Raw genomic sequence first — 16,559 nt, forward strand, 5'->3', positions numbered from 1 at the left:
TTCCAGCCCTACAGTCATTCCAAGCACCATATTTTGAGCCCAGTGCCATTGTAGCTGCTTGGAGGACATGTCAGACCTGACACCAAGATGGATCCCTTCAGCTGACTCTTCCCTACTGTGTGGAAAATAAGAATAGGAGGAATCCAAAATCCCTTGACACCAAGGATATTAATAACCTATGCCAATGCTACCACTGACACAAACTTCTATGGATTAGGCCACTGAGGTACTCACAGTTATTGCTGACATTGAATGCAACTGAAAAAGCTGCATAGAGACTACACCATTGCACCTGTCCAGAAACTCACCACACTCTTTGCAAGCAGCACATCAAAACCCAACTACAGGTGAAAGTCTTTCTCTACAAAACCACCCTAGAAAGTCTGAAAGAAGCAGTAGTTCCACCAGGCTCACAGATCAACATGGGGATGCAAGAAACATGAAAAAGCAAGGAAATATGACACTACTAAAGGAACACATCTCTAGTAACAGACTCCAATGAAAAGGAAATCAATGAACTACTGGAAAAGAAATTGCCAAATAATGATCTTAAGGAAACTCAATTAGATACAAAAAAACACATGTCGATAATTCAACAAAATCAGCAAAACAATTCATAAGAATGAGAAATTCAACAAATACATAGAAATCATAAAACAGAACCAAACAGAAATCCTGCAGCTGAATAATTCAAAGAATGAAATACAAAATGACAACAGAGAGCTTCAACAGCAGGCTTGATAAAGCAGAAGAAAGAATTTTGAACTTGAAGAAAGGTCATTTGAAATACCCAGGGGGTTAGGCAGAGTGAGAGAGAGAGAGAAAGAGAGAAAGAGAGAGAGAAAGAGAGAAAGAGGGAGAGAGAGAGAAAGAGAAAGAGAGAAAGAGGGAGAGAGAGAGAGAGAGAGAGAGGAATGAAAAAGAGTGAAGAAAGCGTGTAGGGACACCATACAAGATCAAATATTCATATTATTGGAGTTTCAGAAAAAAAGAAAGGAAAAGGCATAAGAAACTTATTTAATAAAATAATAGCTGAAAAATCCCCAAGTCTGGGGAAAAGTATGAATATCCAGGCCCAAGAAATCCATATGTCTCCAAATCAAGTCACATATAAGGAAATACACATTAGAATAATAGTAGTTTTCTATGCAGAAACCTTACAGGCTGGAAAGGAAGGGGCTGTTATCTTCAAAGTGCTAAAAGAAAAAAAATTCTAACCATGAATACTACATGCAGCAAAGCTATCCTTTGGAAATGAGGAAGAAATAAAGTCTTTCCCAGACAAGTAAAAATGGAGAGAATTCATTACCACTACACTGGTCTAACAAATTCTCAAGGGAGTTCTTTATCTGGAAGCAAAAGACAATAGTCACTAGCATAAAAACATACACAAGCATAAAACTCACTGGTAGAGCAGATTAACCAAAGAGAAAGAGAAAAGAATAAAACCATATCAATATAGAAAACCACCCAACTGCAATGATAAATAATAACAGAAGGAAGGAGTAAGAGGTAGCAAAACCAGAAAACATTGAAATGATGGGAGTCCATACCTATCAGTAATAACCTTAAATGTAAATAGATGAAATTCTCTAGTTAAAAGATACAGACTAGCTGAATGGATTAAAAATAAAAAACCCAACTATTTGCTGCCTACATGAAACTCACTTCACCTATAAAGACACATATAGACTGAAAGTAAAGAAATGAATCAAGATGTTTGATGCAAATGGAAACCAAAATCAGGCAAGAGTAGCTACATTTAAATCAGATAAAACAGACTTTGGCCTGGCGCGGTGGCTCATGCCTGTAATCCTAGCATTTGGGGAGGCTGAGGCAGACAGATCATAATGTCAGGAGTTCGAGACCAGCCTGACCAACACGGTGAAACCCTGTCTCTACTAAAAATACAAAAACTAGCTGGGCATGGTGGTGTGCACCTGTAATCCCAGCAACTTGGGAGGCAGAGGCAAGAGAATAGCTTGGACTTGGGAGGTGGAAGTTGCAGTGAGCCAAGATTGTGTCACTGTACTCCAGCCTGAGTGACAGAGCGAGACTCCAACTCAAAAAACAAAAACAAACAAACAAACAAAAAACCCCCCAGATTTTAAGTCAGAAACCGTAAAAAAAAATAACAAGGAAGGTCATTCTATAATTATAAAGGGTTCAATTTACCACAAGGATACAAGAATCATAACTATACGTGCACTGAACATGGGATCACCCACTAGAAAGCAAGCATTATTTATCTAAAAGGAGAGACAGATTCCAATACAATAATATGGAGAGTTTGACACCCTACTCTTTGTATTGGACAAGTCATTTAGATAGAAAATAAACATAGAAATGCTGGATTTAAATTACATTTTAGACCAAATGGACCTAACAGATACATTTCATCTAAGAGCTGTATAATACACATATTTTTTTCACTATCACATGGAATATTCTCCAGATACACCATGTGAGGCCGTAAAACAAGTCTCAACAAATTTAAAAGAACTAAAATGCTATCGAATATTTTTTTCCAACCACAATGGACTAAAACTATAAATCAATACAAGAGGAACGTTCAAAATTGTACAAACAAGTAGAAATTACATAACATGCTCCTGAGCAATCAATGGATCAATAAAGATATTAAGAGAGAAATAAACAGGTTTCCCAAAACAAATGAAAATAGAAACACCACAGACAAAAACCTATGGTATACAGCAAAAACAGCATGAAAAGGGAAGTTTATAGCAATAAACACCTATATCAAAACAGTGGAAAGATTTCAAAGAAACAACATGGTGATGTATCTTGAGGAATTAGAAAAGCAAGAACAAGCCAGATCAAAAATCAGAAGAAGGAAGAAATAATAAAGATCAGAGAAATAACTGAAATTGAGACTAAAGAAAACACAAAGGATGAATGAAATTAAAGTTGACTTTATGAAAAGATAAACAAAATTGACAAAGCATTAGCTAGGCTAATAAAAAAAAGACCCAAATAGACAAAATCAGAAATGAAAAAGGAGGCATTAAAACTGATATTACAGAAATACAAAGGGTCATCAGAGACTACTATGAAGAACTATATGCCAAAAAATTAGAAAACCTAGTGAAAATGGGTAAATTCCTCAATACATACAATCTACCAAGCTTGAGCCAAAAAGAAATAGAAAACCTGAACAGATCGATTATGAATAATAATGAGATTGAATCTGTAATAAAGTTTCCTATCAAAGAAATGCTCAAGACCTGATGACTTCACAGCTTAATCCTAACAAACATTTAAAGAACTCACACTAATTCTTCTCAAACTCTTCTGTAAAACTGAAGAGGAAGGAATTCTTACAAAACTCAATCTATGAGGTCAGCATTATTCTGATACCCAAACCAGAAAATGACATAACACAAAAAAGGAAAACTATAGGCCAATTTCCCTGATGCAAAATGTTATATCCTTATATGCAAAATCCCTATATGCAAAAATGCTCAATAAAACACTTGCAACTGAACCCAGCAGCAGATTAAAAAGATCATTTACCATATTCAAGTGGGATTTACCCTGGGGATGCAAGGGTGGTTCAATATACGCCAATCAATAAACATGATACCAACATCACACCAACAGAATGAAGGACAAAAACCATGTGATCATCTCAACAGACTTAGGAAAACATTTGATAAAATTCAACAATCATTCATGATTAAAACTCTCAACAACTTAGGTATAAAAATAATAAATGTACACAATGAAGGCCCTAGATGACAAACCCACAGCCAACATCATACTGAACAAGGAAGAGCTGAAGGCTTTTCCTCTGAGATCTGGGCCAAGACTAGGATGCCCACTTTCAACACTTTTATTCAACATAGTACTGCAAGTCCCAGACAGTACTGTGAGGCAATAGAAAGAAATAAAAGGCGTCCAAAGGGGGAAAGGAGGAAGTCAATTTGTCCCTGTTTGCAGATGACATGATCTTACATATAGAAAATCCTAAAAGCTACACCAAAAAACTCTTAAAACTGATATAGTACAGCTGCAGGATACAAAAATGACATATCAACATACAAAAATGAGTAGCATTTCTATACACCAACATACAAAATGATGTATCATCAATATACAAAAATGATTAGCATTTCTATACACCAACAACAAACTAGCAGAGAAAGAAAATGAGAAAACAATCCCATGTATAATAACTACCAAAGAAAATCTAAGAATAAATTTAGCCAAGAGGTGAAAAATCTCTATAAGGACAACTATAAAATACTGATGAAACAGACTGAAGAGTCCACAAAAAGAAAGAAAGAAAGAAAGAAAGAAACAGTATCCCATGTCATTGGAAGAATTAATATTGTGAAAATGACCACATTACCAAAAGTGATCTACAGATTCAATGCAATTCCTATGAAAATACCAGTGACATTCCTCACAGAAATACAAAATCCTAAAATTTGTATGAAACCATAAGAAACCCCAAAATAGCCAAAGCTATCCTGAACAAAAAGAAGAAAACTGGAGGCATCACACTGTCAGAAATCAATATATACTATAAAGCTATAATAACTGAAATAGCATGGTCTGGACATCAAAACAGACACATTAACCAATGGAACAGAATAGAGAACTCAGTGTGTTTGGAGCCCTCACACAGAGTCCCTATTGGAATGAAGGTTGCATTGAGCTGAAATCATGTTGGGCAACAGAGCAAGACTCTGTCTCAAGAAAAAACAAATCAAAAACCAAAAAACAAGAACAACCTCCCTCCCCCCAAAAAACCCAAATAAACAAACAAAATAATATAAGTCATTTATTTAAAAAATCAAGCCTAGCTCTTCTTTTTGTCAGAAAAATGGTCATGGGGATGAAAGCCAGCTTGGTGCAGCATGGACAAAAATATGTACCACTACTGTGCCAGCTTAGCTTCAGGGAGCTGTATGTGAATCTTCTTCATTTTTGAATGCTGAAATAAGGAAGCTAGGGTCAACACCATTGGCACCATCCTTCTCCTACATATTTATTTAACTCATTTCTACTGTTAGTCCATGCTAAGCCAAGGAAGAAAGGCATGGAACATAGTGTTTGGCAAACTGCTGCCTTCATCTCGAAAATTATTATTTATGTATTTCTTGCCACTTTTATTTTTATATATTGATTGGTAGCAGCAGTTGAGTATTCCATCTTAGGAAGAGGAAACTTTGAAGGGGAGCAGAGGGGAAAGGAAAAAGTTCTTTGGTTTTCTTTTAGTTCTATTAAATAACGTAGGAGCTCTATCAACCAACCTTCCTAACTCACTGGATTGACAGATGCACTCTACTTCCTCTTAAACATAACAATGGTCACAGCATACTTTAAGTTTGAAGCTGTTTGACCCTTCTCTTGTATACCTGTAAGCTGCCACTCCAAGAATCAATTGAGTTTGTTCCCAAACTTGTTTGTGCCAGTCTGTGACAATAGTTTTAACCGAATTAGGTTATTTAAATGAATATTACATAAACCAATGATACATGAGTGTGAAAGTTATTTTTTTCTATAAAAAAGTAGAATCTTGGACCAGAGGCCATTCTGGAAGCATCTTGCCAAGTTCTGCTGGTTCTCTGAGTATGGAGAAGGCAAAAGAAAAGGAGTAGACCTCCACAGAGAAGTTGAGGGAAAAGGATCAGCAGGCTTCTTTTTTTTTTTTTCGAGACGGAGTTTTTGCTCTTGTTACCCAGGCTGGAGTGCAATGGCGCGATCTCGGCTCACCACAACCTCCGCCTCCTGGGTTCAGGCAATTCTCCTGCCTCAGCCTCCTGAGTAGCTGGGATTACAGGCACGCGCCACCATGCCCAGCTGATTTTTTTTGTATTTTTAGTAGAGACGGGGTTTCACCATGTTGACCAGGCTGGTCTCGATCTCTTGACCTCGTGATCCACCCGCCTCGGCCTCCCAAAGTGCTGGGATTACAGGCTTGAGCCACCGCGCCCGGCGACAGATCAGCAGGCTTCTAATCAACCAAACACAATTGCTTTGTCAGGAACATCAGCAAAGGGAACCAAAGGAAAAATATCTGTCAAGGGTGACAAAGTGCTCTGCCCTAAGAAGGCAGAGTACAGTGATAACCCCAGACCTCAGAAGATACCAATCCCTCCATTACCCTCTAAACTGCCACCTGTTAATGTGATTCATCGGGGCATTCTGCAGCCTGGTACCTGTGTACCTTTGCCTACCCAAATCAAAAGGATTTTCCTACCACAGCAAAAAAGGCCAAAATCCAGAAATCATTGAAAAAAAAAATTAATGGTGGAAAAAGGGGAAACGTCCCTGCAAAGTTCTGAGACACATCCTCCTGAAGTGGGTCTTCTCCCTGAGGAGGGGCTGCCTGCCCTGGAAAAGTCCACTGCTCTCCTTGAGGGAGCTAATACAGTTGTGATGACAACTTCTGCCCCAGAGGCTTTGCTGGCCTCCTGGGCGAGAATTTCAGCCAGGGCAAGGATGCCAGAGACAGTGGAATCTCCACAAGAGGCCTGTGGTGTTCAGGTGGTGGTGTGTGGTCTAGGGAAAACGTCTCCCTGCAGACACAGATGTTTGGGTTCACCTGCAGTTTCATGCTGGTCAAGCCTGGGTTCCAGAGAAGCAAGAAGGGAGAGTGAGTGCCTCCAATTTTCCACCCCAACACCTTGAAGACAATATGTTGTGCCCCAAATGTGTTCACAGGAACAAGGTCTTAATAAAAAGCCTCCAATGGAAATAGAGTACCAGGGAAAAGCCCACATCTATGGGAATTAATGGCAGAAAGACTGGAGAGTCCGATTCTGTGGTGTTGCTGACAGGTGAACTCTGGTCCTCTCCACACCTATTTATGGGCCATGCAGACTGGTGGGGTGGCAGATGTTAGTCTAAGACCCATAGCATTGCCTGTTGCTTTGTGAGTAGAGACAGATATAGACTCTTACATTTAAAAACGGAAAAACATTTCACAAATTATGATAAATTGTAATTAATATGTAGAAAAACTCATTTATACTACCTTTCTAAAACATAAATGATGTCAGCAGCTTTTTTGTTTTTTTGAGACAGTGTCTTGCTCTGTTGCCCAGGCTGGAGTGCAGTGGTGCAATCTCAGTTCAGTGCAATCTCTGCCTCCTGGGTTCAAGTGATTCTGCTGTCTCAGACTCCTGAGTAGCTGGGATTACAGGCACCCACCACCATACTCAGCCAATTTTTTTGTATTTTTTTTTATTAGAGAGGAGGTTTCACCATGTTGACCAGGCTGGTCTCAAACTCCTGGCCTCGAGTGAACCACCCACCTCAGCCTCCCAAAATGCTGGGATTACAGGGATGAGCCATGGAGCCTGGCCTTCAGCAGCTCTTTTAAGTGTGAACTTCTTCAGCTGAGCATTGTGAAGGAGTTGAGAAAAACAACAGTTTGCTCCTATGCTCAATTTTTCCCTCCTCTGAACACTGACTACTTTAGGAGCTGCATCATTCCAATTGCAATTTCATAAAATGTAAAGTATTTTAAGGCAAAGGAAGGCTGTTAATTCTCTCCCTCTCCTAAACACATGATTTTTAATATTCAAAACAATATTTTTCAAAGTTCTCTTAATAACCTGAGATTTCTATGGTTTGACTCCAGGATCAATACACAAGGCACTTTGTATTATTTAACTTCTAATTGTTTTCTATATTTCTGGTGTTTAAAATGTTTGAAGTTGCTTCCCACTCATAAATACACGATATATTGAACTTAAAATGTGTTTATTAACCAGTTCTCCATAAATAAAAATAAGATGTATATATAAAATAATTCATCTGTTGTATTTAGGGAACCATATTCATTGCATGCAAATTATTGTTAGTGTTCTTAATTCAAAGTAGGAGTAAACCAAAATGTATGATTTTTCTTTTGCATGACTCATATTAGTTGGTGGTACGGGTTGGATCATTTGTTTTTAAAACGACTTAGGTATGACTGACATACAAAAAACTGTACATATTTAATGTATTCTATGGAGTATAATAAATTTTTAATTTTTTTGTGTACTTCCTACATTTATAGTCCTGAAAGTCTGTGAACAGATCTTTTTTTCACTTGTCCTATTTTAATGACTGTTTCCAACATTGGTTTGTTATTACAGGTAGAGGATCTTTTTTCTTTTGCCCCTTTAATGAAGATACTAAAAATAATTCACTGGAAGGAGTGGCAGAGTTGAAAAATTTGTAACTGTCATAATACAGGTGTGATACGTCTGGGAAAGAATCCCAAAAAATGTTAGAGGAAGGCAGAAAAGTTTTTTGAGAAGCAAGATGTTTTTCTCTCCTGCCCCCTATTGGTTGCTGGTGGTCAGAATCGTTCAGTGTAATAAATAATAGACATTTTTTCTTATACTAAAAAAAAATTAAGTAAAACCTTTTGGAAACATTCATTAAAAATGCTGCTAAAAAGAAATGCTGTGAAATTAGGTGTGAGTGAGGAAACTGTAAAAGAGTGTAAAATGTAATAAAAATCTAAAAGGATTCTGCTCTTCTATGTATTGCAAGTATCTTTCAGTTTTTTTTTTTCACTTGAAATAAAGCAAAATGGAAATCATAGACATTGCCTTTTGTGTGGTTTATGTTAAGAAAGACCTGAAAGAAATTAAAATAGCATACTTATTTAAAAGAAGGGCCTTGGCTCTTCATCAAATTATTGACTAATATTTATTTAAGTTAAATTTATATTTATTTTAAAGGTATAAAAAAATTTCCCACTTTAACTGATTTTTTTCAATTAAGTGGCCAATTTTTGGTCTCAAAGTGTCAAATGGACTTTTGTTTCCATTGTGGCCCATTACTGCTTCTTTTTTTTTTTTTTTTTTTTTTTTTTTTTTTTTTTGAGATAGGGTCTCACTCTGTTGCCCAGGCTAAAGTGCAGTGGTGTGATCTTGGCTCACAGCAAGCAACCTATGCCTCCTAGGTTCAAGCATTCTCATGCCTCAGTCTCCCATGTAGCTGAGATTAAAGGCATGCACTACCACATCTGGCTATTTTTTTCTAGTTTTTCTTTTTTAGTAGAGACAGGCTTTCACCATGTTGGCCAGGCTGGTCTTGAACTCATGGCCTCAAGTGATCCACCCGCCTCAGCCTTCCAAAGTGCTGGGATTACAGGCGTGAGCCACCATGCCCGGCTGCTTCATTTCTTAATATATGTATACCTGTTCCCTGGCTAGATCCCAAGTGAGAAAAATTTAATAATTAGCCAGAGTCTACTTCTTCTAAATTTCCCTATTTGTAACATAAGTTGGGGAAAAGTCTGAGAAGACTACCTAGAAATTGTTGTTCTATTCAGAACATTTTTTTTTTTTTCCCCCAGGGAAAAAAGAATACCCTATCACAGGGCTGGAAAATGCTTGTAAGGCATGTCTGTGAGACATACTAATAATACTATGCCATATTTTAATAGATGTGGATATTTTCAATTAAGAAATAATTCTTTTGGTTCTCATGGGAACTATACTTTCAACCCTTTGATAACCTTCTGACTACATTGATAGGAGAAGTTTAGCATTAGATTCAGTGTCTTTCAGGTCTATCAATCTCACCTGTTCACCAGCTTGGGATTCCCCAATGATGAAACGATCTCCTGGGCCATCAGCAGCTGTGAGATGGAACAGAGCCAAGAACAAACATCAGTATGGACCTATAGCATGGAATAAGAACCCAATACTGGAATTCTAAAATTTGATTCATATTATTTGATAAGCCTTAGAGAAGTGTAATATTTTTCTGACCTCCTAGGCGTGACAATGGGTTTGTTACTGCTGGTTTAATATTCGGTATCTGCAACTCACATGCATTGACAGGAAGTGGTCCTCATTGTACCACGGGTGCCAAATTGTGCCATGGTGTCACTGGAGATGGTCTTCCTGTCACCCCATAATTTCAACCCTTGTGCTTTTCTAATAAGTTCTTCTAGCTCATCTTCCGAAATAAATACCACCTTATCCATGTGTATGGATGTGTGCGTGTGTGTGTGTGTGCGTGTGCACACTTATGGACATATATATATATGGATTTATCACTATTGGTATATATATCCATATGTCTCCATTTTTCTATAAAATTTTAACCACTTCATACTGTTTTCTTTTTTATCTCCCAGTCTGGACTTCATAATGTGAAATAGGAAGAACATTCCTTTCTTCACTTGACAGCTGAAGGAAATGAATTATAGAAAGAATTCAGGTAGAAAAGGTAAAGTACTTTGAGTAATTTCTGGTTAATGGTAGAGCTAGGACTAAAATCCAGTCTCATAATTGTAGCACAGTATTTTTTAATAATGTATCAAAATTCTGTTTATGAATTAAAATACATAGGCAGTACTACATCACATTTTTCATTGGCGATTTATTTTTAAATATAAAAAAATCCCAGAATTAGGATGGAAAAAATTTATTTAAAAAAATATATATGTAGCATAACAATGGCTCGCTGCATAAACATTCTTGGAAGTTCAAAAGTGTTTTCTTAACATATGATGTGGCTTTCAGACCAACACTACTGGGCAAAAATGCCAATCTAGCAAGTTTTATGAGCATGACCATTACCTCCATGTTATCAGCAGAGTTCTGGGGGCATATATATAGAAAATATATACTTTATAAATATTTAGATTACATTTGCAATCATACAGATAAATAATAATATTTTCCCCTTTTAAAAGGACATTAGATTAATTGCTTGTTGATATAGCTACAAAGTGGTATTTTTTCTAAAGGCTTATATAAAACACTGTTTATAATGAAGTCATCCCTTTTTTGCATAAATGGTTTTGGTTAGCCTGATGTGGAGAGGGACAAAAATTAACACTGGGTTCCTTTTGTCACGAGATGTTGCATTTTATGTTTTATAGATATTATGTCAGTTAATAAACTCTTGCCTTTCTTGTGTTTTTTTGGAATCAGATTGTATTTTTCAGTTTTTACTTGTAAAAACTATTATAGAAGAGTTTTTCTGCAATGTTATTTTCTTAAGCCACTTTCATGGGCTATTTTTTAAAAAGGTTTAAAAAGTTTTTACAACAGGCAGGGTGCAGTGGCTCACACCTGTAATCCCAGCACTTTGGAAGGCCGAAGAGGGCATATCACCTGAGGTCAGGAGTTCAAGACCAGCCTGGCCAACATGGTGAAACCCCATCTCTACTAAAAATACAAAAATTAGCTGGGTGTGGTGGCATATGCCTGTAATTCCAGCTACTTGGGAGGCTGAGGTAGGAGAATTGCTTGAACATGGGAGGCAGAGGTTGGGGTAAGCCAAGATTGCACCACTGCGTTCCAGACCAATCTTGTTTCTTCTATCCCCCGACTTATTTTTGCTATCTGTCAGAGAAAATGATAATTTTTTTACTGTAGAGAATTAAAACATGAGTTATCCTTTAGAGTTACACACTAACTGTACCTCAAACATGAATAAACTTATTTTAAATTATTTCTCTAGTAGAGAAATAATTATCAGCTTGTTACCTCCTATAGCAACCTAGACCTTTTCTCTTTTTTTTGAGATGGAATTTCTGCTCTTGTTCCCCAGGCTGGAGTGCAATTGTGTGATCTTGGCCCACTGCAACCTCTGCCTCCTGAGTTCAGGATGCTGCAATTTCAGCCTCCCGGGTAGCATGCCACCATGCCTGGCTAATTTTTCTTTTTTTTTTTTTTTTTTTTTTTTTTTGTAGAGAAGAGTTTTCATCACATTGGTCAGACTGGTCTCTTACACCTGACCTCAGGTGATCCACCCACCTCTGCCTCCCAAAGTGCTAGGATTACAGGCCTGAGCCACCAGGCCTGCTCCATTTTGCCTTTTTTTACTTCCTGCACAAGGGGGAAATTAGTATTGTTTTGGAATTAAAAAAAAAAAAAGTTGAATGTAATCCTGGTTCTGTTTACTGTTAGCTTCAGGGACTCTCAGCAAAATTACTAAACCTCTCTAACCTTCAGTTTTCTTTTTGGAAAAAATGCGTATAATCACAGTTTTAAATTAATACCTTTGAAGCTCTTCATTCCTTTTATTCATTCAGTAAATTTCTGAGTGTCTTTCAAGCCCCAAGTGTTATATCAGGAGCTGGAGAGAGAGTTGGGGGTAAACCTAGACACTGTTTCTGTTTTAGTGCAGTGCTAATCTGTCATAAGGTTTTTCAAATTCTGGATGACAAATGGAGGTGGGCTTTAAAATCAACTTGTAAATAATTTTTAAATGAAAAGGATAGAAAATATATTTCAGCACACATGGTAAGGGTGACTCTTATTTCATGAAACTTATTTTTGCTTGTATGTATATATGTATGTATATTTATATATACTGTATATGTTACATATGTGTGTGTATATCATTGGCTTGTAATATATATTTAATGTATTTCTTCCCATGGGTGTGGTTAAAATAAAACTCTTAAAGCCACTGATGCATCAGGAGAGGCAGATATTAATCAAATAAATAATCACATTAATGAATATATAAATACAAATTAAGAAAATCACTCCAAAGCAAAGAAACACGGTTTTATGAGAGTATACAATTAAAGTACCTGAGCTACACTGGGGAGTCAGGGAAAGCATGATAAAAAGATTTCTGATTTTAATATGAAGAATGAGTAAGCGCTAAGGAGGGGTGTGTATGTGTGTGAGAGAGTAGGGAGCAGAGAGAGAGAGGAAAGGAGGGAGACAGAAAGGGAAGGGAGCAGAGGGAGAGAGAGAAAAAGACATAAAGTGGAAGTGCCCCATCATTGTGCACAAAGAGAACATTACGTGCAAAGGCCTTGGTTCATGTCTTCCTTATACTTTATACTCCAGCTGTTCTCAACTGCTAGTACTATAGTTCACTGAGAGTACCAAGATAACTCATATATCAGCTCCATGACATATGCTACTTCTGCTATTTAAAGTGTTCTTTTCGTATTCTTGCCTTCTGATTAAAGGTTGTTTTAGCTGTTAAGACTGAGCTCAAGTGTCATCTTCTCTATGAAGTCATATCTGACTCCTCTCCCCTCAAAAGTTGGCTCCATACTCTTTTGTTTCGCCAATGTATCCTGAAATTAATTATGGCTTCTAAATGTATTTACAGTATTTGCAAATCCCTGGCACTTGCTGTACAATAGGTGTTAAATAAATGTTAAATATGTTAAGTATTCAAAATGGTCGGTGGATGAATGAATGTGGCTCCAAAAATGTTCTTAGATGATTCATGCATGAATGAACAAATAAGCAATATTTTCTAACACAAAGTTCTATATTTGTTACATATACTTTTTGCTGATCCATGTATATTGTTTCCTTCAAAATTTGAGTCAACATCTTAAGAATATTTATAAAGACTGTTTCAGCTGGGCAGATCACTTAAGCTCAGGAGTTTGAGACCAACCTGGGCAACATGGCAAAACCCCGTCTCTACAAAAAATACAAAAATTAGCAGGTGTGGTGGTGTGTGCTTGTAGTCCTAGCTACTTGAGAGGTTGAGGCACACAGATGGCTTGAGCACTGGGTGGGAGGTAGGGAGTGGAGGCTGTAGTGAGCTGAGATTGTATCACTGCACTCCAGCTGGAGCAACATAGTGAGATCCTGTCTCAAAAAAAAAAAAAAAACAAAAAAAGAGACTGCTTTGATTAATTCTGTATAACTTAGATTATGTCATTATTCTGTCTAGCATAGTGCCTAGCTCATTGTTGATAACAAATATTTGTTAAAATAATAAAGAAATTTGGCATTCTCATAAAGTTTTAGGTGGGAAGTATTTCTCTTTTCTCCTGTTTTCCCACACATGCACATATCCTCAAAATACTCATATCAATGTTCTGCACAATCCTCTAAATAAACTGAATAATGAGGACCTGGAGGTCATCTGGGGCAAGCCTAGTATGGAGTCTCTGGGAGGTCCATATGCGAAAGGGCTCTGAAGTGATTCCAAGGAGCAAGGTCTTTGTTATCAGGGAAAGTATACCAGTTGTGGAAAGAATATGTGCTCACTTGCACTATGTTCTCCACTTTACCCTGAATCTTTCCAGTTGCTGGCTAAGGAAGAATCAGTCAACCAACTACAAAGAAGTTTCTTGGTACCAACAGAGGAGTCATTTTTATTGTTTCCCTTATTTCTCAATATTTAATATATATGCAAATCAATCTTGTGAATATACAGATTCGAATTTAGTAGGGCTGGGACAAGACCTGAGATTCTACATTCTAACATGCTGATGCTGAGGCTGCCAGTGTATGGATTACCCTTTTTAAGAAGCATAGCACTATAAGATTGAACTGAATATAGACAAATTCAGACTAAGAAAATTTAAGGAATAAAAAACCAGTGAACTACAGGAGTCTGAATTTTACATTAACACCAAGGTTTGTCTTATAAAGACAGAAAAATAGTTATCAATCTATCTAATTTGTTGAACAGACATGAGTCACTTAACAACGGGGATATATTCTGAGGAATGCATTGTTAGGCAATTTTGTTGTGTGAATATCATCATAGAGTGTACTAACACAAACCTAGATGCATAGCCTATTATATACCTAGGCTATATGGTATAGCCTATTGCCCTTGGGCTACAAACTTATATAGCATGTTACAGTACTGAATACTGTATAGGTAACTGTAACACAATGTTAAGTATTTGTGTATTTAAACATATCTAACCATAGGAAAGGTAATGTGTTGTACTATGTGACCTTACAATGGCTACAACATCAGTAGGCAATAGAAATTTTTCAGCTGCATTATAATCTTATGGGACTACCATCATGTAAGAGTCTGTTGCTGACCCAAATATTAATGTGGTGCATGACTATATTTATTTAAGAATATCTATAAAGGAGACAGGTTAAAAAAAGTTGCAGTTTTTCCAGATGAATTATACAAGTTTAGGTAGGAGAGGGCAGAAGTGGAGGCATGATGGCACATGAACCTAGAGCTTGGAAAGAAAAAAAGAAAGTAGGCCACAGTATGTCATTAGAATAGATGGATGGATTTGAAGGATTTCTATAGAGTTGTTTCTTTTGTAATTCTGATATATCTGTTAATGAGTTTTTTTGCTTTGCAGCTGTAGAATTTAGAAGGAAGTGGTAAAAGCAATATAAACCAAACCCTAATGGCATATGCATTACGTAAACAATTCATGTTTAATGCAAGACTCTGAAGCTGTTCCCTCTTAGTCCTGCTTTTTCTAATGTCCAGAAAATACTTTTAGTTTTGTTCACCCATTTATTTGAAGAGTTCTGGTTATTTATATGATATGAAATTGATACCACTAGATAACTACTCATGGTGTATATAGAAAACAATCATCCTCAAATTATCTGCCATGGAATTGTCCTTCATCTTAATGTTCCAGCCACAGTGATCTCTCTTTAAGTCTCTTGAAATACTGTAGAGCTATTCATTTATTTTCAATAACAAAGAGTATCATCATTTCCACTTTAAGGCTGAACAAATTAGAGCACATAGAGATGGCATAACTTTCAGAGGTTCTGGGAAATAGGTGATAGAGGAATAAGGCAGAAGAAATAGTAATTTGTCTACTCTACTAATAGAACTACACTGTCTGAGACTGCAAGAAAGGCATGAGAATAATATTTATAAATATATTAAGATTACAGGAGGGGTTGCTAGGGAAAGGTAACAAGAGAAGGTGACAAGAGGATTCATACTTGCTGCAATTACACTCAAGTATTAAATTAGACAAATCGTTTGGAATTATAACTGGCTACCCTTTCTTATGGAAAGCATGGAAGTGGGCATAGGATACATGAGTAAGAAGTCATCATCATGCATTCTTTACCATTATCTTCCAGGGAAAATGCCTATTAATTGTTAGTATTGGGAAAGGAGGTATTATTTTCTTAAATATTTTCTTCTTGAATTAGCTAAACTTAATCATTCCAAATTATCTATCTGTTCATGTGAGTATTACTCCTGTATTATAAAGCCTTCTTTTTCATTGAAAGTAACCTGTAGTAAGGAACAAAATAGGCTGTCAAATGAATTGCAGAACCAGTTGTAGCCAAAGTGGATTGAAATGGATACAAAAAAGCCCTGAAATGTGAGTACTGTTGAAAGAATAAGAACTACTTCTAAATTACAATGGCTATGGATTGTCTATATTGAATTTTAGTGTACTCTAACTCACTGTATGTGGGGTAAATTCATGAAATGTTAATAGGGGCCAGGGAGTAAGTTAATGGGCAATTTTAAAATGTCCTGTTTGATTATTTTTGCATTTTCCATACATAATTTTAATCAGAATATAAACAAGAAAAAAAAAACTTTAAGAATTCTCTGTACCAAATGGCAAAGCTTTCTCTTAATATATCTTTTCAGAACTGTATGTTACCATGGCTCTGAAAATAATTCCTGGTTTGTTCAAAATATTCCTTTTTTTCCAAATGATCTCAAAATAAGTTCTGAAAGAATAAACCTTTCAAATGAACTTTTTCCAAGAAGGCTGAATTTGTAGTTCTGAGATATTTTTGCCTTTATTAATATCCACAAAGAAACTGTGAGACAACAGGCACTCACATCTAAATAGGAGGGTGTGAATGCATCAAGAGGATGATTCG

At 36.6% G+C, this 16,559-nt stretch overlaps 1 protein-coding gene and 1 pseudogene across 15 annotated transcripts in view; one reads left to right on the top strand and one right to left on the bottom strand.

The window, feature by feature from the left end:
* The window catches only part of GPHN (gephyrin), a 664,399-nt gene that overhangs the window by 89,434 nt on the left and 558,406 nt on the right, over positions 1 to 16,559 (bottom strand). For all 15 annotated transcript variants that reach the window (XM_003924444.4, XM_010335175.3, XM_010335173.3 and 12 more), the window contains one exon: positions 9,561 to 9,616. In XM_003924444.4, the coding sequence (XP_003924493.1) occupies positions 9,561 to 9,616 (56 nt within the window). The remainder of the gene's footprint in view (positions 1 to 9,560; positions 9,617 to 16,559) is intronic.
* Positions 5,577 to 6,730, top strand: LOC104650780 (developmental pluripotency-associated protein 4-like; annotated as a pseudogene).

Source organism: Saimiri boliviensis, chromosome 2, assembly GCF_048565385.1.
Source record: "Saimiri boliviensis isolate mSaiBol1 chromosome 2, mSaiBol1.pri, whole genome shotgun sequence".
Lineage (NCBI taxonomy): Eukaryota > Metazoa > Chordata > Mammalia > Primates > Cebidae > Saimiri > Saimiri boliviensis.